Source organism: Apus apus, chromosome 3 (assembly GCF_020740795.1).
Source record: "Apus apus isolate bApuApu2 chromosome 3, bApuApu2.pri.cur, whole genome shotgun sequence".
NCBI classification, from domain to species: Eukaryota; Metazoa; Chordata; class Aves; order Apodiformes; family Apodidae; genus Apus; species Apus apus.
In genome coordinates, this window is record NC_067284.1 from 115,346,753 (window position 1) to 115,368,794 (window position 22,042).

A 22,042-nucleotide genomic window follows, 5' to 3' on the forward strand; every position below is an offset into this window, starting at 1 on the left:
ATACATGTTCTGCTCTCTATAACTTGCTGTCAGTGGCTGGTGGGATTATTGGCCACCTTCAGTGGACAGGACAAGAAAAGGGCCTGTAAGTCATCTTATTTTACTTGCCATACTGTTGAGGCCAGGAGGGTCTGAAATCTTTTGACAAGTATGGTTCCACATTCACTGAAATGCAAGCACTGACCAGCTTCATTGGGAACCCTCGTAACCTGCCATCAGTTTGACTGAGGGTGGAGTAAAGTTCTGTGCTTTTGGCCTGCATTTCAGGTACAGAAAGGTTGTGCTGTTAGGGGGTTGATTTGAAACAAGTGACAGGTATTTTTCTAAGAATGATGATTCCACCTTTGCACCCCACCATGCACCTGGAATACTCAGTGCACCCACAAATGGATTGTAGTGGCTCCAGCTGTCCTGTTTTTTCTTTTTTTTTTATGAAGTCTGAAGCCCCATCCAAAATACGGACTATGTGTAAAGATGGGAGAGAGCATTTGTTCATGGAATGAGTGAATTGTCATCTCCTGGTTATTTCTGGAGCTAATGGAATTACGTTTCTCTCCAGAGCTAAAATTTTTGCTTTCTAAATTAAAAATAGCTGGTAGAGTCTATATAGAAGAGCCTGGTCTAACTCTTGAATTAATTTGATCAGGGATTCATTTAATTGTCAGGTTTAGGTTTCATATTAGAAACATTTGGGCAAAGGGAGGTGAGAGGGTTTCCTGTTTTATCTTATTAAAGACAACATTCTCTGAATGCTAATCATGAATACTGTAAAAAAATCAGACCTGAAATGCAGCAAGTCCTGTGATTATGGTAACTTATTATTGGGAGGTTCTGCATTCAACGTGGATTAGTCAGTGGCTGTGGTTTTATTTACAAATGGGCTCAAATTGCTCAAGCACGTGCTGGTTCTCTGGCTTGGGGAGAAGAGGGGAGTCCTGCCAAGCACTGAACCCACACTGGGATTCAGGAATGGCATTTTTTTTTACTCAAGAGAAACAAGCTTTGGTATTGTTGGAATAGAAATCCAATTTTAAAAGCCAAAATTTGTCATAAGAAGTCTGTATTCTTTTTCGTTGTTGTTGCTATTATTACTGCTATTGTCGTTGACAGCAAACTGAATTTTTTTTCAAAGTGATCCATCACAGATACTTTAGCTGACCAATTTTGGCAAGCTCTTCATGTGAAATCCCTTTTGAAATATGGCCATGGTCTTACCAGATCATCTGTGCATAACATGTGCTTCAGGAGTAAGATGCATGGTTGTTTTTTGAAAAGCCTGAGTCATCCTCCCTACCTTTATTTTTAAGCTAAACACCTTCAGCATCAATATAAACTGCTGCTGCAAATGCAAGCTAAGTTTGTTGCTCTGTAGCCTTCTCAGCCCTTTTCCTCTCCTTTCCCTCTCATTCCCTCTTCTGCACACCTACCTTCCTCTTCCTCCTGCTTCCCAAGGTGCTGGGATACTACAGAAAGCTCATGGGGTTTCAAATATTCAGCCTTCCCTCAACTTGCAAAAGATGAACTGGGGAAATTTGAAAAAGACTTAACAATAAAGTCCAGCTTCAAGCCCCAGAGTCATGAGCAGTTTGTAGTGTTTACATTTCTAGTAGGGGCTAATATTTTTTAAGCAAATAAATTGTAAAAAGTAGCACAGAAATACCCTGCTAACCAACCTGTCCTTCAGATGACCTGAACATGCAAATTTTACACTCATGAACTGCACTAATAAATTGCTTATTCTCTTTTGTGTCTTAATATTCACAGAAAATGTTATTTTAAGTAACTTCTGTTTAACAATTAAAATTAGATACTGATTTATAGGTGGCTCCTACCTCCCCCCTGCTCTGATGTTGTATGGTATGTAGCTGTTTAGCAAGACTAGCACCTTTTTTTGTTAAATTCAGAAGTGTTTACTGTTTTGTTTCTGCATCACAAGGTGCCAGACCCCTTAAGACCTGAGATTTCTTGCAGCTTTGGGGAAGAACCAGCCAGTTATTTGTAAACTTAATGTGACTGATGGTTCAGTTCAACAGTTGTGTCACAGCTGGGGTTTTCCTCTTTGGAATAGTCTTTCCCTTTGGTGCTGCTTTCCCTTGTTTTTTGAAGGATATTGGCATTTTTTAGTTCCATGAAATATTTTGGATGTAAAACCCAGCAGAGTAAGCCCAGATTATTTTTACATTCACTTGCTCTGTCATTTAAACAACATTAGGGTAAACTTCCAGAAGAAAAGGAGAGTCAAATCAGTATTTTTTCATCTGCCCAGTCTTGTGGGACTCATGATGACAGAGGAATATGGGAAAGATTTTAAGTACTAATTGCTTCAGAGCTACAGACATGTAAATCTCAGCTGTTTGTGCCTTGTTCATGCAAGGTCCATAGATCACTTGACATTTAAACAAATTCTCCTATTCTGGAACATCATGAAGAGAATGCCTGGTCTTTCCATACTCTCCAAGGTGAACCAGTTAATTTGTTTCTAAAGGGGAGTGGGTAAATTAATCTCTTACCATCATGTGAGTGAACAACTGTGTCTCATTTCTTAAGGAGAATGAGAAGACTAAATGGAAAAAGGATTTTTAATGTTTATTAAGGTAGAGATGTGTACTGTGGCTCTCCCTAACCAGTGAGTTTTGAACTGGAGGTATCTCAGTACTTTGAATTCAAACACATAGTCCTTAAATCCTAAGATTCACCTTCAAAGTATTTATTTTCTTCCATAAAAATTACAATTCTATCTTTACAAGCTAATACAGAAATTAGAAGAAGAAAAAACAAAGTTGTGCCTGTGTAAAGATCTGCTGGGACAAGGTGATTGTTCCTGCAAATACTGACTACAGCTCTATAGGTAGCTCCAGTCTGCAGTCAGAGCCTTTATAAAGCAAAAGGAGGCAGAAGATTTCCACCTTCTCTAACCTGCTGGTGTTCTGGGGACAGCATCACCCCCTGCTCTCACACTGCTGTGAAAATCCCATCAGATGGGATTTGAATGGGAAGATTGATCTACTTCCAAATGTCATTTCTCTGAACAATAAAGGTCTACAGGTCACTCCCACCCTGAAAACTGATCACTGACAGAGCTGGAGTCATTTTAGTAGCAGGAATGATCTCTGCTGTACATGAGAAAAACGTTTCTTTTTTCACAGCATTGTGTCTGTATTTTACAAAAGGAGCAATAAATTACCTTGATGGAGGAAGCCTGGAGGAAAGTCAAAGTGCTTATATCCCACAGCATAATATCTCCCTGCTCCAGCCACTGAAAGGCCTGGGTTTATCCCCAGGCTGCAAGAAAAGTGAACAATTCTTTGAAATTGAGCTGTGGAGCTCATGAAAAAGAGGGACATTTTTACTGAAGGACTGATGCATTATCCTGTTTTCCAGTGACATTGCTTTATGATACTGCTTCGCTTTAAAATGCTGCATTTTGAGAAGAGGCATTATGAGCCAGAGCATACAAAACTGCCCTGTTTTTCCTTCCCTGCCATAGAAAGCAAGTGTGATTGTCTGTTTTTCAAAAACACACCAGAGTGGAGTTGCACAGAGACAAGCTGTGAAGTAGAACTGAGTGATCTTGCCATTTGTGTCGCAGCTGCCTTTTGACTTCGTGTGTTTTGCTTTTCTGTTCCTTAGATGCACAGCCCACAGATGGAGAGAGGGAGGTGTGGAACCAGATCAGTGCAGTTTTGCAGGACTCAGAAAGTATGCTTGCAGACCTCCAGGCTTACAAAGGAGCTGGACAAGAAATTAGAGATGTATGTTTGTTCGTGACAGTTCTTTGGAAGCCAAATCAAGCAAAACTCAACATGTTCTTTGCTTCTGTTCTGTATCCAAGCAGGTTCTATGAAACAGGATTAAAATCTTGCTTAAAATTGTATTGAGAAAATATATTGCAGATTTGGTGTAAACTTGAATGTAAAACCCAAATGTCAAACCATTAAATGGTGCCTGCTGGAACTTCTTTTAGGTTTCCAATTAGTAATTAGTAATTATTTTTCACTTTGAGAAACACCATTTAATATACCTCGTGTCATGTATCTTACTATAGAAGTCAAAGTCAAGGGAGGAAATAATACTCAGATGTTAGAAATATACTATAAAAAGAAGTTGAAAATAGTTGTTCTTCTTTGTTAAGTGAAATCATGAAACACAGTAAATTATAACCTTACATCACCTTTGCAGGCATCTTACTGTATACAACTGGTCCTCAAGTACAATTCTGAACTGTAAATTAACATTTGGCTCCGCTGACCAAACCTTTCCCTGCATCAGCTTTGCAGTTACTCTTTGCATGAACTTTTGGTTGCTCAAGAACCTGGATATGTTGAAGATTAGAAAAACATCAGAACCTTAAACAAAAGGGGTCCTTTCTCTAACCTGTAGCTGTATAGAAGGTCTTCTCTGATGTTTCTGCCATGCACTTTCCCCAAGTAATGTGTTAAAACATATTCCTCTATGTCAGTGGTGAGTTTGAGTGAATAATTTTAAATAACTGTGTTCCAGGGAAAAAAGGGAAGGTGGAAAAAAACGTGATTTTTTGGACTCACTAATTCCATATTCTGTAAAATGCAATTTCTTGTAATTGTTCTGGGTATCACAACACTTACCAATATAGTAAACTAGAAAACTTCCAGATTTTGCTTGTTATTCATACATCACAGGTTTTTACATTTCCATTCCAGGCAATACAAAACCCCAATGATATCCAGTTGCAAGAAAAAGCCTGGAATTCCGTGTGTCCTCTGGTTGTGAGGCTGAAGCGCTTCTATGAGTTTTCCCTCAGATTAGGTGAGCCCTGTTCTACTGTGTCTATGTGGCTACTTCGTATAGAAAGAAACAGGAAATTTCTTTTTCCACAGACTTTGAAAGGATTATTATTGTTCTTGGCGAGGAAGGGGCCTTTAACTCGTGTTTCTCAGCTTAGATAGTAAGAAAAAGCATTTCTCTTCGGGCTCTGGATGTCCAGAGGGTCTGTTTAGATACTTAAAACTTTGTCATCATGTGGACTGAATAGAATTTGGTCTTCTGGTTTTTCTTCAGAGAAAGCCCTGCAGAGCTTGTTGGAGTCCTTGACCTGCCCACCTTACACTCCAACTCAGCACCTGGAACGGGAACAGGCTCTAGCAAAAGAGTTTGCAGAAATCTTACATTTTACTCTTCGTTTTGATGAACTCAAGGTTAGTAAAGTCTTTTAACACGTGCTGGGTTGTGGGTTTTTTTGTGGATTTTGAACCAAAACTGATTGTTCCCTATTTGACTTCCTTGAAGATGAGAAACCCAGCAATTCAGAATGACTTCAGTTACTATAGGCGGACAATAAATCGCAACAGAATAAACAACATGCATGTAAGTAAATAACATCTGATCTGTTCACACCGAGGTATTTATCAGTGGGCATTTATGCCATTTCTGGTAATGTTTTTTCTTTTGATTCCCTAACTGTTCTCTCCTTCATGCTGAGAGGTAATCAGCAGTTGGATGAAGTAATTAGAGGGGAACTATTCATGCAACAATCTGCTTGCTGACTTCAGCACGTACCGTGTATCTCTCTTGCTGCTGGCAAGATTTTCAAGAGTTTCACTGACTATTTTTTCTCATCTTTTCATCAGCTAGACATTGAGAACGAAGTAAACAATGAAATGGCCAATAGGATGTCCCTGTTTTATGCAGAAGCCACACCAATGCTGAAAACGCTCAGTAATGCAACTACACATTTTGTATCAGAAGTAGGTAATGGGGGAGAAAAATGTGTTCTAACACAGACATTTCTTGATGCTAATTTTACAAGATGGTTTGCTGAATATTGGCTCTTTTTAACCCTTCTAGAACAAAACGTTACCAATTGAAAACACAACAGACTGTCTAAGCACTATGGCAAGTGTATGTAAAGTCATGTTGGAAACACCGTAAGTTTTGCCTTAAATCTTGCTTTTCTTCTATAAGAGAATTTGTATTGTACTTTCAGTAGCCAAGCATAGAATTTTCCAAAATAATTCCTGTATGGTTGCTTCAAGTTGTTACCACTTTTGTATACAAAACATGAGCTGGTATTAGAAAGCTTTGCCTCCTCTTTTAACTGCCTTGTGATACTTTTCATGAATCAGTCTTGTTTATTTTTTCATGAATTGACTTTTGTTAGAGAGAGCTTAGATGGTGAGCCCATTGGCCTTCCAGTGCCTGAAGGGGCTCCAGGAAAGCTGGGGAGGGGCTTTTCACCAGAGAGGGCAGTGACAGGACAAGGGGTGATGGTTTTAAACTGAGAGAGGGGAGATATAGGTCAGACATAAGGAAGAAATTCTTCCCCATGAGGGCAGGAAGGCACTGGAATAGGCTGCCCAGGGAAGCTGTGGCTGCCCCATCCCTGGCAGTGTTGAAGGGCAGGTTGGATGGGGCTTGTGCAGCCTGGGCTGGTGGGAGGTGTCCCTGCTCATAGCAAGGGGGTTGGAACCTGATGATCCCTAAGGTCCCTTCCAGCCCAAACCCTTCTATGATTCTGTGTTTCAACAAAAGGTTAAAATACAAGTGTAGTCTCTACCACACAGGCTTCAGTCTCTGTGCCCTGCCTACCCGGAGCCATAGGGCTGCTGCTGTCTCTGGATTGTCCATGCTGCTCAGTCACTAGCACACTTCAGGGCATGATATCACATTTGCAAGTGATACACAGAGACTATTTTGGGGATCCTTGGAGTAGATCTTTTTTGGATGCAGCCATCTTATTTTGGACAGGAGAAAGTTCAGCTGTGTGGAAACTGTACAAGTGCATTCCTTTCTGCTTAATGTAGATGTAGCTGTTGCTTAGCTATGCATTCATCTGGGTATTTTTTAGGTTACAGGTCTCTCTGAGTGGAAAACAAGATAGAGTCAAGGCAGTCTTCCTGTCTTGGAATTGTTTGTTTGTGGTGCCATGTGAAGGGTAGAATTCCTGAGGTTTTTGTGTTTGTTTATGAAAATTCTGGAGAAGTGTATGTAGGAGGTAGGACTCATCTCACAATCTCAGGAGGAGCAATCAAAAAGTAAACTTCATGTGTCAGCTTATTTTTTGGCAGTAGTAGAGAAACTGAAACTTGTGAGTCATCTACAAGAAGATTATCTGGTACTTCATTCTAATTGTGGGATAATCAAGCATTCTCAAATCATAATGTCTGTAGCCTTTAAATCTGTTTATGGTCTGATGCTGTGTAAGAATAAAAGTTGAAGCTACTGTAAACTGAGAGGTAGTGTAGTACAGATGTTGGTATTTTTAATTATATTTTCAAGTAAAAAAAAGATCAAGTTTTATATTGAAAATCAATTAATCACAGTGGACAAGCAAAAAGAGTAGCTTTCCTTTGAGGTTCTGGTATGTTCTGTTTCTGAGATTAAGTAGAAGTATAATCAGTCTCCATCTACTTCAGGAACTGTGGAAGTCTATGAAGTTATCATCAGAGATACTTTGCTGAAGTGAGGAACTGTGAAGGGCTGTCAGGAGGGGTTTACAAATCTGTATTTGCTTCTAATCATTCTTCTAAATTGACAATGTAATTCAGAGATCTTTAAAATCTCTTACTGAGAGATGTTACTTAGGTGCATCTGCGACCTTACCGAAAACGTCAGTTCAAATTTAATGCTCCCATAGTCTAGTTTGCAAAATTGTCTGGTAAAAAGTCAAGACTTCATTTCTTTCCTTCTGTTTTGCAGGGAGTACAGGAGTAGATTCACCAGTGAAGAGACCCTTATGTTCTGCATGCGGGTGATGGTGGGAGTTATTATTCTGTATGATCATGTTCATCCTGTGGGAGCTTTCTCAAAGACATCAAAGATTGATGTAAGAGTGACTTAGAATTCTTTAACATTCTGTAGGTTCGAGTATAGAAGTTTTCACCTTATTTTCAGCACAGGCTTATGGCTTTGTATGAATAATTGTAATAACTTTGGAATGGCAAAAATAAGAATTTATCTTCACCTACAGACTGTAAGATATTAGCTTGCTTGAAATTGGAATAAGGATCAGTCTTCTATTTGTATTTTCTTCTAGACACAGATACTCATTTGTCTTAGCTTGGCTTTCTTGCCAACTGTGTGGTTACACTAAAATAATCTTGTATTACACCTACCCTTGAATAAGTTTTATGGGCATAATTTTTTATTAACAGTGTAATTTATTTAGGGTAAAGTGTTCATCTTTGGCAGTAGTTCTGTTGTAAATAAACAGGCATTTGACATAGTCTCTGCTTTGTCTGAGATCTGAAGTAGCAGAACCGAAACGTTACTGGTGGGATGTTGATAATGAGTGGGAGCTTTGGCATGACCAGTCACAGGGACATCAACCTGATTTTTTCATCTGAGATACTGCAAGCACACACCAGAAAACCCTCTTATTTTTGCTACATGTTTTTCCAAACCTCAGTGTGTTACGCAGAAACAAGCTGTAACTAATGAAAAAAAGATTCTAAGTCTTCCCCTTTGCAAGGGAGCCTACTTCAAAGAGAACAGAAAAAATAAATACATTCTTGTGCTCCATGATTCTGGGCCTTTGTTAGCATTTTTCATCTGCAGATAGCAGTATTTTACCAGAGCTCCTCTTTGACTCTGTTTCACAGAGGGAAAGATCTGTCAGAGGGAAGTGAGTTGATTTGCTCAAGGTTGATTGCAGCAGATAGAGCCCAGGAATTGAGTTCAGGCTTCCTGGCTTCTAATTCAGCCTGTTGCCTGCAGAGACAACACAAGTACAAGGTTGATAGGACCAACTATACAGTGTGTGTACTTTGTGTCTCACGTTTGTCCTAAAGCCCTGTGATCTGACAGGAGAGTTAGCTAAGTAGGAGGCAGGAGATGTATGGCTCCGTTTTTCAAAATGAATACATGGTCCCATATCTTAATTTGCCTAATTAGGTTAGAGATACTTCTGTGGTTTTTTTTTTAAACAAGATGGAATTAACGTAGACTAATTTATGGATAGTTATTAGATGTCTTTCTAGCAATGGGGAGAAAATAGCTACTTAAGGAACACAAGTCATTACATATCAAAGTATATTCTGAATAAGTTGGAGGAATTTCTTATTTCCCTCTATTGACTAGACAGGGAGTCTGTATGGTAGGTCAAATGAGTTGTACCTCTGCTTTCTCTGCTTCATTTCCCCTTGTGTAAATTTGGACAGAGTTTCAGCCTGTTTTTTGCAGTTTCCACAAAGGTGTTGGTTCAGCGTGGTGATTAAAATCCACCTCACGGACTTCTTGTCTCAGGTAGTTTGTAACCACTAGTTACTAAACACACCCTCAGTTATCACCAGTTAGGTTTACATCTAAAAACTGAATACTGAAAATTACTTCCTTGTATGCTAGCATAAAAATACAAGTCAAAGTTGAAACATCTCTTCTGGTAGTTGCTACCAGCAAAACATGGAAGTCTCTTCCAGAATCTGGGGATTTTTTAGCTTGTTTCAGCTGTTCTTGACATTATTTTAAGTTGGAGTTGGAGAAATCACGTGCAAGTTAAAATAGATAAACTTGATACATCATTTACTATCTACAAATGCTTATTAAAGTAGATATTTTCTCAAAAGTTAGTTTTTTAAGTTAATTTTTAACAAGCTACAGTGCTTTTACTGTGTCATATAAAGCAGCAGGAAAAAAACTCTACCTGTCTATGGTGAAATTGTTCCTTGTTTTCAGCTAGTGCAAGTCATATATTATTGTTCAATAGTGCCATGCTTCTGTTCCCAGATGAAGGGATGCATTAAAGTTTTAAAGGAACAAGCACCTGACACTGTGGAAGGACTTCTGAATGCTCTCAGGTATGTGTGGAATAATTCATTCAGCCTTAACAAATTCCTCTTTGTTTTTCTCCCAGTCTCTTTAAATGTAAGACTCTCACCTTAGGAGCTTGATTCAATTAGGAAAGTAGCCTTTCAGGTTTGCCTTCCTCACCTGCAGTTTTCTTAAGTAATATTCATTCCTTACAGTTCCATTTCATTTTGATAAGGAATTACTTAAGTAATGTCCTTCTTCAGAGACACTTGAGGTTTATCACCTAAAACTTAGCCATCTAAAAGGTAAACAATACTTAGATAATACATCTAAGCTAAGATTTGTTGTAAAATACCCCAGCAACTAGAACATTTTAGAAGTGAAGAGTAGAATTTCTGTTTCGCAGACCCTTGATACTTCCCTTCTCTCTTTCCCTTTTCATAACACTTTTTTATCAATTTTACTAAATGCTACAGCTTCAGAAAAACAGCAGCCTAGATCCCCATCCTGCAGCTTAGTATTGAAGGTGCTGTCTTTGGAGGCAAGACTGAAGTCTGACATTCCTCTGAAGCTGAGAAGGGAGTCTTTGGTACTAATTTTTCAGAGCTTTATTAAATTATCTTGCTGTTGAATGCTTGGATAGAGTGAGAGCTGCAGCCACAACCACCTCCATATTTGCTTATTGAATTAAAATTGATGTGGAGTTAAGTCCTATGGGTATCAGGTGTGTTTTGAGCTTAGGTGATACTGAGTCTGCCTATGAACATAAACAATGGAGAATGTTTGGACTTAAATGGAAAAAAACACACTACAGCTCATCAGTGCTCCCAGGGCATTTAGGAAAGCTGCTTAAAATTAGGCTTATAGATGATGTCAAAATTCAGTCTAGATTCCTCTGTCCTTTTAGCATTCGCCCTGTTTCTTAGGGCTTTTCATGATTTTTGCTTCTTTTGTAGCCTTTAACTGGAAAAAAAAGAGATCACTTTGACCCAAAATTACGACAGTCTCATAAAAGGAGGGCAAACAGAATTTAGCCATATTTCTCCACCTATTAACAGGGAATAATTAATTTAAATGGGTATTTAAAAATTAGACTATTAAATTCCAGCAATCTGTGACTAGAGGAACATGTAAGTTCCTCCTTTGTGTATTTGAACTGCACAGATGCCAAAAAGGGGCACTGAAGTTTTCAGACCTTTTTTTAATCCCTGCTCATTTGATAAAATACTGTTTCAACTTGTAATTTCTAGGTTCACTACAAAACACCTGAACGATGAATCTACTTCAAAACAAATCCGAGCTATGCTGCAGTAGTACCCTGAGACAAGTAGATGTTTGTATTGATCACAGAAGATGTGTATGTTTACATAATTTAATGCAGTTTGATGTTAATACTTGTGTGTATTTACATAACCATTTCCTTCACATTGCTAAAATACCTGAATCTGTTCATAACCTGACTGACTTTATATAGTTCAGCCTAAGTTTTTATCCTAGCCTTTACCTTTTGACTTTTAAAATACTTTTTTTTACTTTGGATACTTCAGCTATGACAGTTTTATCTGTGCATTTTAATCCTTAAACACCTTCTCTATCAGAGAATAAGTAGTAATGAAGACAAGTAAACTGAAATGTCAAGGATACCACAGGAAAGGAACTTGAAAGGAGGAAGTTAAGAGTAAGAGAAAGTACAATGCATTGGATAGGCTTTAAGAACATGTGCACTGTTTTTTAGTCAGTTTTAGGATCTCTTCAAGCTTGTATGAGCAGGAGAATACCTGAATGTTCATCACTCTCATCAAAATATGTTGTCTTTCCTTTAATAACTGGAGATCCACCTAATTTTAAGGAGTATGTGCTGGCTGACATTCAAAACCACATTGCAAAGAGGTCTTTTTCCCTCTTTTATTCAGTAGAACCTGTACCTTTCCAAAGCTGAAAAGATTAATATCCTTTTTCAGATTCAGTTTAACTGAACAGAAAATGTGTTTTAAGGCCATTGCTAGGTTTTGAAAATTCCTTATCATTTTGTTAGATCCAGAAAGGACAGGGGAAATACTAATGCAGTGACTTAACTAGAAAGGGTTTGTCAGTGTAAATATACCATCATGATCATTCTGTCTCACTCAGCTCTACCTGGTAAGTAATTTTTTTTGCTGATATAACCTGATGTCAAGGAGAACATTCTTCTGTAGCAGCAAACTTCCCTAGTGTCAAATTGACCTCATCAAACTAGGGATAATATAAATAAGTTTTAAGATTTGAGCTGTTCTTGGGCACTTCATCAGGTTCCTCGGGAGTGTTATTCAGTAGGTGATTCAGAGTCAACACACAAGTATTTATCAGCTGACTGCTCTTCATTGGTTTTTGAGATGTGATTGATACTTCAAGGAGTTGAGTTCCTTGCTGAGTTGTTCATTCTTACTTTCTAGTCATTTTTTCCAGTCAATGGCATAGAAATACTTTGCCAGAAGCAGAAAAGTGGTCAGTCTCTGTTACGTGTGTCTTCTTGGTGGTCTGCAGTTGCTGTACATATTCTTGCAGAGATCCCATTCTCAAAATGTGTTTGGTTTTGTGTACTTTGCTTGCATGTATGTGTGACAACTCCAGTGCTCGTGCACAGATTCAGATGGGTATTTGCTTATTCCTGTGTATGGAAATCAGGGTTTGTGGACTCTCACTGGAATTTTCATGCATATCACTTCTGAAAACGTTACCTTAAGACTTTGAAGATGCGTCTGGTCTGCTGAAGCTCAGCTGCGCTGTGGCAGATTCAGGCATTGAACTGAGTCCTTAAGCAGTATTAATATAAGTTCTTGGGAGCAAGAATTGCCTTAGAGTTTATTTTGGAGCAGAACTACCACTATAAGGTTTCTCAAGCCTGGTCAGAACCTAGAGGTGCCAATGTTAAACGTGTCACGAGACCAGGCAGAAGCGCAGCTCCAGCGCTGGCGTGGCACGTCTGCAGCTGTAGCAGCAGATCACTCTGGTGTTGTCAGGAATAGAATTAGAAGTCACACTAGTTTTTGTCTCTTTCTGGAAGCAGTGAGCACACTGCTTTTTCACAGTAGTAAATCCACTGTTTACAAACTTCATTTTTAGTTGGGGAGGGGGCATTTACAAGTGTGTATTAAGGGGCAACCCTGCTCTGTTCACGTTCACTTCCAGTTAGGTAAATCTAGATGGATGACAGGTCGTTCTGTTGAGCTTTGGTAACTGAAATGAATACATGCTTTACCTGCAACTGTGTGTCAAACAATGAAGTCTTTTCTTCAAGTAGCCCCAAGGAAAGCTATTTGTCACTTGTATAATAAAAATGTAAACCTTAAAGCATTCTGCGAGTTGTCATGTGCTGTTTGCTGAAGTCACTCAATTTCTTTGCCTGCTATGATGTTTTTGTACAGCAGTTTGTTTGAAATAATAAAAAATTTGGTACAGTAAGCATTGGGACTGTCTGTATTTAGAGACAACAGGAAGAGACCTCATAGCACCTTCCAGTGCCTGAAGGGGCTCCAGGAAAGCTGGGGAGGGGCTGTTTACAAGGGCTTGTAGGGAGAGCACAAGGGGAATGGATTAAAACTGGAAGAGGGAGATTTAGGTGAGACATGAGGAGGAAATTGAGTGTGAGGGTGGTGAGACCCTGGCCCAGGTTACCCAGGGAAGCTGTGGCTGCCCCATCCCTGGCAGTGTTCAAGACCAGGTTGGATGGGGCTCTGAACAACCTGATTTAGTGGGACATGTCCCTGCCCATGCAGAGAGGTTGGAACTAGATGATCTTGAAGGTCTCTTCCAACCCAACTCATTCTGTGATGATGATGATAAACAGTTTGAGAAGTATCTCATGTAAAGTTTTGGATCAGAGATACAGTCACCTCACCTTTATGGATCGGGTTAATAGTTTATTTAAAAAGCATTTTACATGTTTCACTTGCATGCACAACAATATCACCTCATGTCACTTGGACAGTTCCCGGGTTTTTCTGACAATTCTTGGCACTTGTCTGTCATACTGCTAGAACAAGGGGCAGTGGTCACAAACTGGTACATGGAAGTTGTAACCCTTATATGAGAAAATACTTCTTTACTCTGAGGGTACCGGAGCCCTGGGACAGGCTGCCCAGGGAGGTTGTGGAGTCTCTATCCCTGGAGACATTCCAGACCCGCCTGGGATGTGTTCCTGTGGGATCTGCTCTAGCAGTGAGGTTGGACTAGGTGATCTCCAGATCCCTTTGAACCCCAACCACTCTGTGAATCTGTGATCTTGGCCAGGGGAAATTGTCGATACTGATTTACAGAGTAGAGGGGGTGAATCCCTTCTGTGACTTCTGTGTCTTCATGTTAGTCATCCCAGACTGTGGTGGCCACGTCAGGTGATGTTTATAAACAGTAAGGTTCCCAGGGGATGTTTCATTTAATCTTACAGTAAGTGCAAATGATTTGCTCTCAGAAGAGCTCTATAGACTGTTGGTCACAGTTATTGATCTCCATTTTCTCAATGTTTCTTCTTGTTTTGGCTCATTGTGTAAGAATACATGTTTTTAAAATTATAAATATTCAAGCCTCATAATGACAGCATTTCAGAATGTGCATAAATGTGTGTGACTTGGTTGAGTCAGAATAGCCCTAAAAAATTTGCTTGCTTTGTGGTGGAAGAAAATATTATTTTAGGGTGGTGTGAATTTGAAAGACTAGAATTTGCTGCTGCAAAGAAATGAATGGGCTTGTAACATAATTTATGACTTCCAAGCTTGCTGCTGCTAAGTGGCTGTCACAAATGATAGTTACCAAGATTATATTTACTGGTTAGTGACAGACCACATCACTTAGAGAAATGATCTAATGTTTTCCATGTCTGCTAAAATTTGCAAAGCAACAACAAAACTACTCTGTGTTGCTTTCTGTGTTGTATTTCAGCTAAATGTAACCTGGAAGTAAGAGGTAAGTAGTATATAAGATGACTTACATTCTTACATGTGCTCTAAATTAAACAAAGTAGTACATAAATTCTTCATATTAAATGATCTCTCTTCCCTCTCCCTCATTTGTTTCATGAGAAGTTTAATGGAATCAATATATTCCTAGCAAAACACCATGCCAGTTTGGTGGATGCACATTTGGGAAGTGCTGCTGCATTTTTTCATGCCACAGCTGGTTTTGGCCAGAACCAGTAGGGATTCTTGTCTGTCCAGTTCTCAGTCTGTCCCTCTGAATGGCAGCACAACCATCTGGTGTTATCAGCTCTTCCCAGTTTTGTACCATCTGTAAAATTCCTGAGGGTGCATTCTGGCCCACCCTCTGGGTCATTAATGGCCATGACAACCAGTATCGGTCCCAGTATCCACCACTGGGGTGCACCACTGGTGTCTGGCCTCTAGATGGATTTTCTGCTGTCAGTAACAACCCCTTTGAGCTTGGCAGTTCAGCCAGTTCTCATCATACCTCACTGTCTGGTTCTCTCATCCATATCTCGTCAGTTTGTCCATGGGGATGCTGAGGGAGGCAGTGCTAAAACCCTTTAGTTAAAGTCAGGATAAAAAAGCCTTCAGTGACCTAGGCCAGCTGTGGGAGCTTTGGTGGTGCTTCCCATCAGGTCCCATAGCCTTGTGTATGTCTAGTCTGTTTAAATGTTCCCTTACCTAATTGTCAACAGCCCAAACACCCAGGACAAGAGCTGTATTAATTCCAGCTGGACCCCAGTTTAGGATCTGTTGAAAAACCATGATCATGTAGACTTGGGTATTAAGAACTTGACATACCTCTTGACATTTTAAAATTGCTAACAGAACTTAAAGTTTAGATTATTGGTATGTGGCTTGGAACAAAATTGCTGTTACAGCTCGTGATTGTTCTCATCCTGATCCTGCGTCCACTTCAGTGAAATGCCAGGGTTTAAAGATATTTTTTTCCATGGCTTTTAGTGATATGTCAAACAGCTACCTTCTTAATGCCTTGAAAATTGTGGAAGAGTTTGTCTGTCTTCTCTAGACACAACAAAAGAAATTGGAAGAAGACGGTGGAAGATGATCAGCCTCAACTGGTTTAGGTCTTCCATAATGAAAAGAGGATGAAGCATGAGACTTGACGTGGCTGCAGCCATCATGCAGTTCAGAAGCCACCCTGTCCTGCCAGTTGTGTGACATGACAATGCCCAGAGGTCAGATGATGTTAAATGGCCAGGGAAGCACTGAAGGGCTTTGACCAGGAAAGGATTCTATCCAAAATTAAGATACTTGTCTCTAAACAGACAATTTTAGAATGTGGTAGGAGGAGGAATGAGGCTGAGAGAGCAACGAGGCTGGTGAAGGGTCTAAAAGTCTTACAGGGAGAGGCTGAGGGAGCTGGGGTTGTTTAGCCTGGAGGAGACTCAGGGAGGACCTTCTCACTCTCTTCAACCACCTGAAGGGAGGGTGTAGCCAGGTGAGGTTGGGCTCTTTTTCCAGGCAACCAGTGATAGGACAAGAGGACCTGGCCTGAAGCTGCTCCAGGGGAGGTTTAGGTTGGATATCAGGAAGCACTTCCTCATGGAAAGGGTGATCAGACATTGGGAGGGACTGCCCAGGGAAGTGGTGGAGGCACCGACCCTGGAGGTGTTCAAGGAAAGACTGGATGTGGCACTTAGTGCCATGGTCTGGAGATGTGGTGGTGTTGGTCATAGGCTGGACTTGATGATCTTAAGGGTCTTTTCCAGCCTTGGTGATTCTGTGATTCTGTGAGGAAGCTCCAGGGCTCTGACCAGCCTTGCCTCCCTTTTTGCACTGAGCCTCCGTTTCCACTCCTGTTGGTGCCTGAGGACCCACCCCAGGCTGGAACATCTGCTCCTTGATGCTCTTTGCCATTATCCTGGAGTGGAAAGCAGCGTGTGTGGGGGCACGAGGTGGCTCACCTGGGAGCACCTCCCTCTGCCTGCTGCCCTTGCCTGCAGTCCTCAGTGCATTTCAGCAGATCACTTCTAACCTTCACCTGGTCGTATTTCTGAGAGGGTTAGTATTGAAAAAGGTGATCTTTTACTGGTTTTTCAACAGTGTTAATAATTGACAATTGCAGATACATCTCTAAATCAAATGTTACAGGTTTATATGATTTTAATTTTTTTCAGCCAGATGTATTTTTATTTTTTTTTGATCACACACAAAGCAATTAATTAATTATAGGGACTGTAACTATTAACCTCAGACTTAAATAGCATGCAGCATCAGAGCTCCAGGGCTCTTTTTAACCTTCCCAAACAAGATTCCTCTCAGTGGGCTTGAATCAGGATCCTCAGATGAACGTGACTGAACAGGTACATGTGGTCCTAGTTACTGAGATACTGAGTCTATCAGTGGAAGGCTGAACCAGGTCTGATGTCTCTGTGAGAATCTTTAATTTGGGCAAAGAAAAGCAGTGTTTTCTAGCCCAGCTAATCAAAGTCTTTTGTGGAGACTTCTGTTAGTGTATCAGATCAAATGGACGTAATTGTTCTTCTGATGAATTCTGGATTACACACACTCAGGCTAACATCCACTACATGATCTATGATATTTGCACAATGAAAGGTTATTTGTAACCTCTGACCGAGCCACTTCTTTGCAGCTGTGTAACAAAACCAGAGGCTGAGTGCCAGATCTGTGTCAGAATGATGTTTGCTTTATTAAATTTGGAAGCATAAAAAGCTAATGAGGATTCCTTTTGTTCAGTGGTTTCACATTCACGTTGAGACCCTATTCTAATTATATGCTGTACAACTGCAATTACTTTAATTGAAATATGCAAATAAAACTATTTTTTTTCTTCATTTTTATCAATCATGATATAATTGGCCAGATTTTTAAAGATCCAGTGTAGGTTAAATGAAGTCAACAAAAGTACTGATGTGAAAAATACTATCTGAAAGTTAGCTGAAATTATTTTGTTGAAAAATACAACTTCTGAGACAAGATTATTTTTCAAACAAGTATCAGTAGTCCTTCTTATTACATGTATTTTCCAAATAGAAACTGGAGTTTTAGTCATACAGGTATTGCCTGAGGATGCAAGTAGTTTGAATCAGGAAGCTTGGGGTAACAGACCAGAAAATACACAACAACTCTGGTCGAGTTTGATGCAGGTGCCCCAGGCTCTGGTCACTGTTTATGCTCTAAAGTTGGAGATTCCTTCAGTTCTTTCATATTTCTGAAATTAAGAAAGAAAACAGGTCTGCCCTCTCTGACCCCAAGAGCAATCTGAAAGGCCAAAACAGACTAACAAGCAAACAGTTGTGTCTTTTAAGTCTGCAAGATACAGACTTCAATTTAATTCAGATGATTTTTATGCCAGAGAGTAGTGGGGCCATTTCTGTGTAAAACAGGCCCATGAAATAGCAGATTTTTGGCCTTGTGGAAAGTCAGCCCAGGTTTTTTTGTGTATTTGGAAAATTTCTTCCTCCAGGGGTGTTCATTCAATTGTGTTACAATTGTATTAGAAACCTCTGCTGGAAGAATTCCTTCGAGGCATCTTTTATTGACTTCATGGGGCAAGAAGCATGAAAATGAAAGGTGACATTCTAGACTTTGCAGTGACGGGTCATTTACCTGCCTGATCTTGAAAGCAGCATGAAAATAATTTGTGTTCAGTGTTCTGGCACTGGATCTGCTAAAAGGACATCCTCTCACTTACTTTTTAATGGCATTAATTTTTTTAGATTTACCTTTTCAAAATTAGGAAGTCCCTTTTTCCTTCTGCTTGAAGCAGAGAAATTCTTCCACTGCTTTGTTCATCGTGACCCAATAACACTGTTTGAAATGCAGACCTTTGAGTCCTGCCTGCCCCACACATCTGGAAGAGACAGGTGGCAGGTATGGGGACCTTAATTTTCACTTGACATTTCAAGGGACACCACTTGGAACAGCCACAGGCTTTGAGGTAGCAAATTATGTTCTCCTACGTGCAGTCCTTCAAAGACTATGAAGAGACAGGCCCCTCAACACCTTCATTCTTTCTTCAACTCTTAGGTCAGGGTAGCCTGAATCGTCCCCAGAAATGCCTCTGTCTCTCCAGGGTGACTGTGGAGATTCTGGGTTATAAGCTAGGATGAAATGCCAACTCTTAGACTGATCCTCAGCAGAGGTAACTCCGCATCTAAGTGTTCCCAGAGTCTGGAAGTTTTTGCTTGGGATCACATCCAGTGCTGTCCTGTGCTGGGACTTCTCATCAGCAAAATGAAAGCACAAACAGCAATAAAAAAAAAAATGACTTGGTTTCCACACACACAAAAAAAACCCTAAACCAAAACAAAACCACCAACCACCAACAAAAAAAACCTAACTAATCAACCAACCAAACAGATGGAAAAAACAAGCAAAAAATAAACCAAACCAAAGGAAAAAAACAATCAAAACCTCTTTTTTCTTATGGGTTGTAACAGCTTCTTCATGTGTGCTTAAGAAATCATCTTTTCTGCCTAGTAGCACCCACCTGCCTGACAGCATCACCAGCCACCCTCCTTTCCACACCAGGGCTCAGCAGCTCGAGCTGGCTGGGTCAGTAGGACCTTCTGACCTGCTCTCTCCAGTCTCTTCCACCTGTATCCACTTCGAATGAACACCCTCAGAATCCCATGTTCTAAGCCGTGTTACAGTTGCTGAAACATGAGTTTTGTGCTTTGCCAGGTGGAGAGTTACCCAAAAATGTCCTTGGTAACATCTGGGTGTAAATCTGCAAGCTCTTTGTGCATTAGAACTACAAGAATCTTCACGGTTGTGTTACCATAAATAATTGTTTGATTGGAAATACTCAGCAGATGCTCAAAGAGGATATTTACATCAGCAACAGTTTGGAACAACTGACAAAATCACAGGACTGTTTTATCACATAGATTCTTAAAAAGCTTCTACTTCCAAAACTGCAGCATTTCCTAAAACAAAACTTAAGAATAAGCATTAAATTATATGTATTTATATGATTATATTCTGGAAGTTTGCTTCCATTTTAAGTATCTTCACCATTTAATGCCCATTATTGCCTTTGCTTTCTTTGGGATAAAAGGGGTGTTGGATGATAGGATGGGGTCTAAGTGTGGATTCTAGAGCACACAAAGGAAAGATCTCCTGCAACTACTGCAGAAGTTTTGCTCATCCAAGGAAAGAACAATAAACATTCACCTCAGGTGGAGATCTCAGCATCGGAACAAACCACTCTTCAGGACCAGCTTTCAGAGACGTGTGGGTGTTTTGCATTTGAATCCGTTGGAGAAAGTGACTCACCACTGGTGGGCAAACGACTAACACAAAAGAATTCAAATTTAAGTTGAGCTTCAACCTGAGCTGCCATCAGTAGAAAGACCACACGAATCTTGGCTGCCTTTGCACCAGGTTTAAAAGGACTCTTAATAATTTGCTTTATTCCAACACAGATGAAAAGCAAAGTCACAGCTCTTTCTTATCTACATTTTATTGTGATGATAAGTGAGAATTTGTCTGAGGCAAGTTGGGAGGCAGGGTCATTTACCAGGGCTGAATTTGCTTGTATTGTTGGTATTTTTTAGACTTGGTTACTAGAAACTGTTTTGACCTGCAAAAGTTCTGACAACCGTGGGCAAAAAAAGCCTCTGCTGGCACAACCCTGCTCATATAGGTGTCCTAGAGAGAAAAAGTAGCTTCTTATCCCAGGTGTGTAGGTTGCATGAGGCAGGAGTCTGTAAGGAGCCATTGATACATCATGAAATGCAAGACAGAATAAGAAAGGAGAGAATTTGGCCCTTAGTTTAACCTTATTTGGCATTTTAATTCCTCCTGGTTTTCATTGTGAGGCAGATTTCTCCTTTATTACCAGTGCTACTCTGCCACCTTTTTTTAATTTTTTTTCCCCCTGTACTTCCATTTCATACCTTTATTTTTTTTAGTTCTAGTCAGGTCTCCTTTTGTCTTATAGGGAAAGAAAATTAAAAGGCCAGTCTGTTATCTCACGTTTCAGTGAAGTCTAACATAGATTTGCTTAGGGGTAAAAAAGGTTGAAGAAAAAAGGGAAATGTCAAAAATGAATAATAAACGGGGTATAAACAGAAGCAGATTTTCTGTGATATGTTACCCTGATAAACTTGATAATGTTTCCCAAATGTGTTGCCTTGGTTCAGATCCAAATCTACAGGTCAGGTTTTATGTGCTATTTTTAATTTTGCTGCTTAAAAAACTTTACATCATCTTGTAGGAATTCCCTCCTACTGCATAGCTGTATCTAGTTATTTGTAGGTTAAAATTCATCTTAATATAGGTTCATATAAAACATGTGTTACCACAGAGGCAGCAGAAAGACAGATCTGGGTGGGTAAAACAAGCTGAATTTGCAAGGAAACTTTTTTTCTTTTAATGAAATATGTTTTCCTTTGAGGTCACGCTGCTGTTTGATATTGTAGACTCCAAAGTCTTTCCCTTCAGTAAACTTTCTTTGCCCTTTCAACAGCGAAATCAGAATGTGAGAGGTGAATACAAACAACCAGGGACAAGGGGACTTGGAAATGTTTAGGAGCCACAAGAAGCCTCTAGAAATAGACAATGAAATCAAGAGGTATTGCAAAGCAATTCAGCTCTCTGGAGTAGTGAAACCCAGAAACTGTCTCCTGTGAGTACTATGGGAGTTGCTCCTCTCCAGATGGATATTAGTGGAGATACTTTTAGAGAAAGAATCTTCCTCAGCTTAAAAATTAAAGCTGTGGAAGCATTCAAACAGACTGAGAAAAGAATGAGGCTTCCAATGGCACACAGCACTGACAGTATTGGTAGGAGAAAACACAATCCTAGTACTGGGAAAGCTTTGCAGTGCTACTTGCTGACCCATCTGTGAGGCAGCATTTTTCCACTATGATCCCATAGCAAGTTGAAGATGAGCTGCAAGCACTGTCCTGAAATACTGAGTGTGTGCTTCTGTGCCCCCACCTTAGCTAAATTCAGTACTTTGGAGTAGGTTGGGCCTGCTTAACTTCATCATGAGGTATTTGATGAACTTCATCATGAGGTATTTGATGAACTTCATCATGAGGTATCTGGTGAACTTCATCCCAAGGAATTTGATGAACTTCGTCATGAGGTGTCTGGTGAACTGGCTCAGCACAGACTGTAGTTATACGTGGTTACATCTAAAGGGGAGATGAGCCAAGTGCTTGCCCTTAAAAATCAGGAAGAGCTGTGAGAATAAGAGCCCAGTGAGAGAGCAGGCCATGTCAGACCATGTCAAAGCAGTCTAACTTCCTTAGCAACGAGGCAGGCGTCGCAAGAGGAGCAGCAGAAAGATCAAGTCTTTGCCTCCATGAGGCTTTTGGTGCTACCCCACACTGATTGCCTGTAAGGAGCTAAAGAAATGTGGTGTC

The 22,042-nt window shown here is 40.0% G+C and overlaps 2 protein-coding genes across 12 annotated transcripts in view; both read left to right on the plus strand.

The window, feature by feature from the left end:
* Nucleotides 1–13,053, plus strand: part of CYRIA (CYFIP related Rac1 interactor A) — a 52,159-nt gene extending 39,106 nt beyond the window's left edge. For 8 of the 10 annotated variants that reach the window (XM_051615972.1, XM_051615976.1, XM_051615969.1 and 5 more), the window contains 9 exons: nt 3,631–3,752; nt 4,680–4,785; nt 5,038–5,174; nt 5,266–5,343; nt 5,607–5,723; nt 5,824–5,903; nt 7,675–7,801; nt 9,700–9,770; nt 10,974–13,053. In XM_051615972.1, the coding sequence (XP_051471932.1) occupies nt 3,631–3,752; nt 4,680–4,785; nt 5,038–5,174; nt 5,266–5,343; nt 5,607–5,723; nt 5,824–5,903; nt 7,675–7,801; nt 9,700–9,770; nt 10,974–11,037 (902 nt within the window). In that variant the 3' untranslated portion in view covers nt 11,038–13,053. Of the gene's footprint in view, nt 1–3,630; nt 3,753–4,679; nt 4,786–5,037; nt 5,175–5,265; nt 5,344–5,606; nt 5,724–5,823; nt 5,904–7,674; nt 7,802–9,679; nt 9,771–10,973 lie in introns of those variants that run through there. The other 2 variants (XM_051615977.1, XM_051615979.1) reach the window with 2 other exon arrangements.
* SMC6 (structural maintenance of chromosomes 6) overlaps nt 1–22,042 on the plus strand; it is a 962,009-nt gene that overhangs the window by 553,044 nt on the left and 386,923 nt on the right. The gene's annotated exons all lie outside the window — the stretch shown is intronic.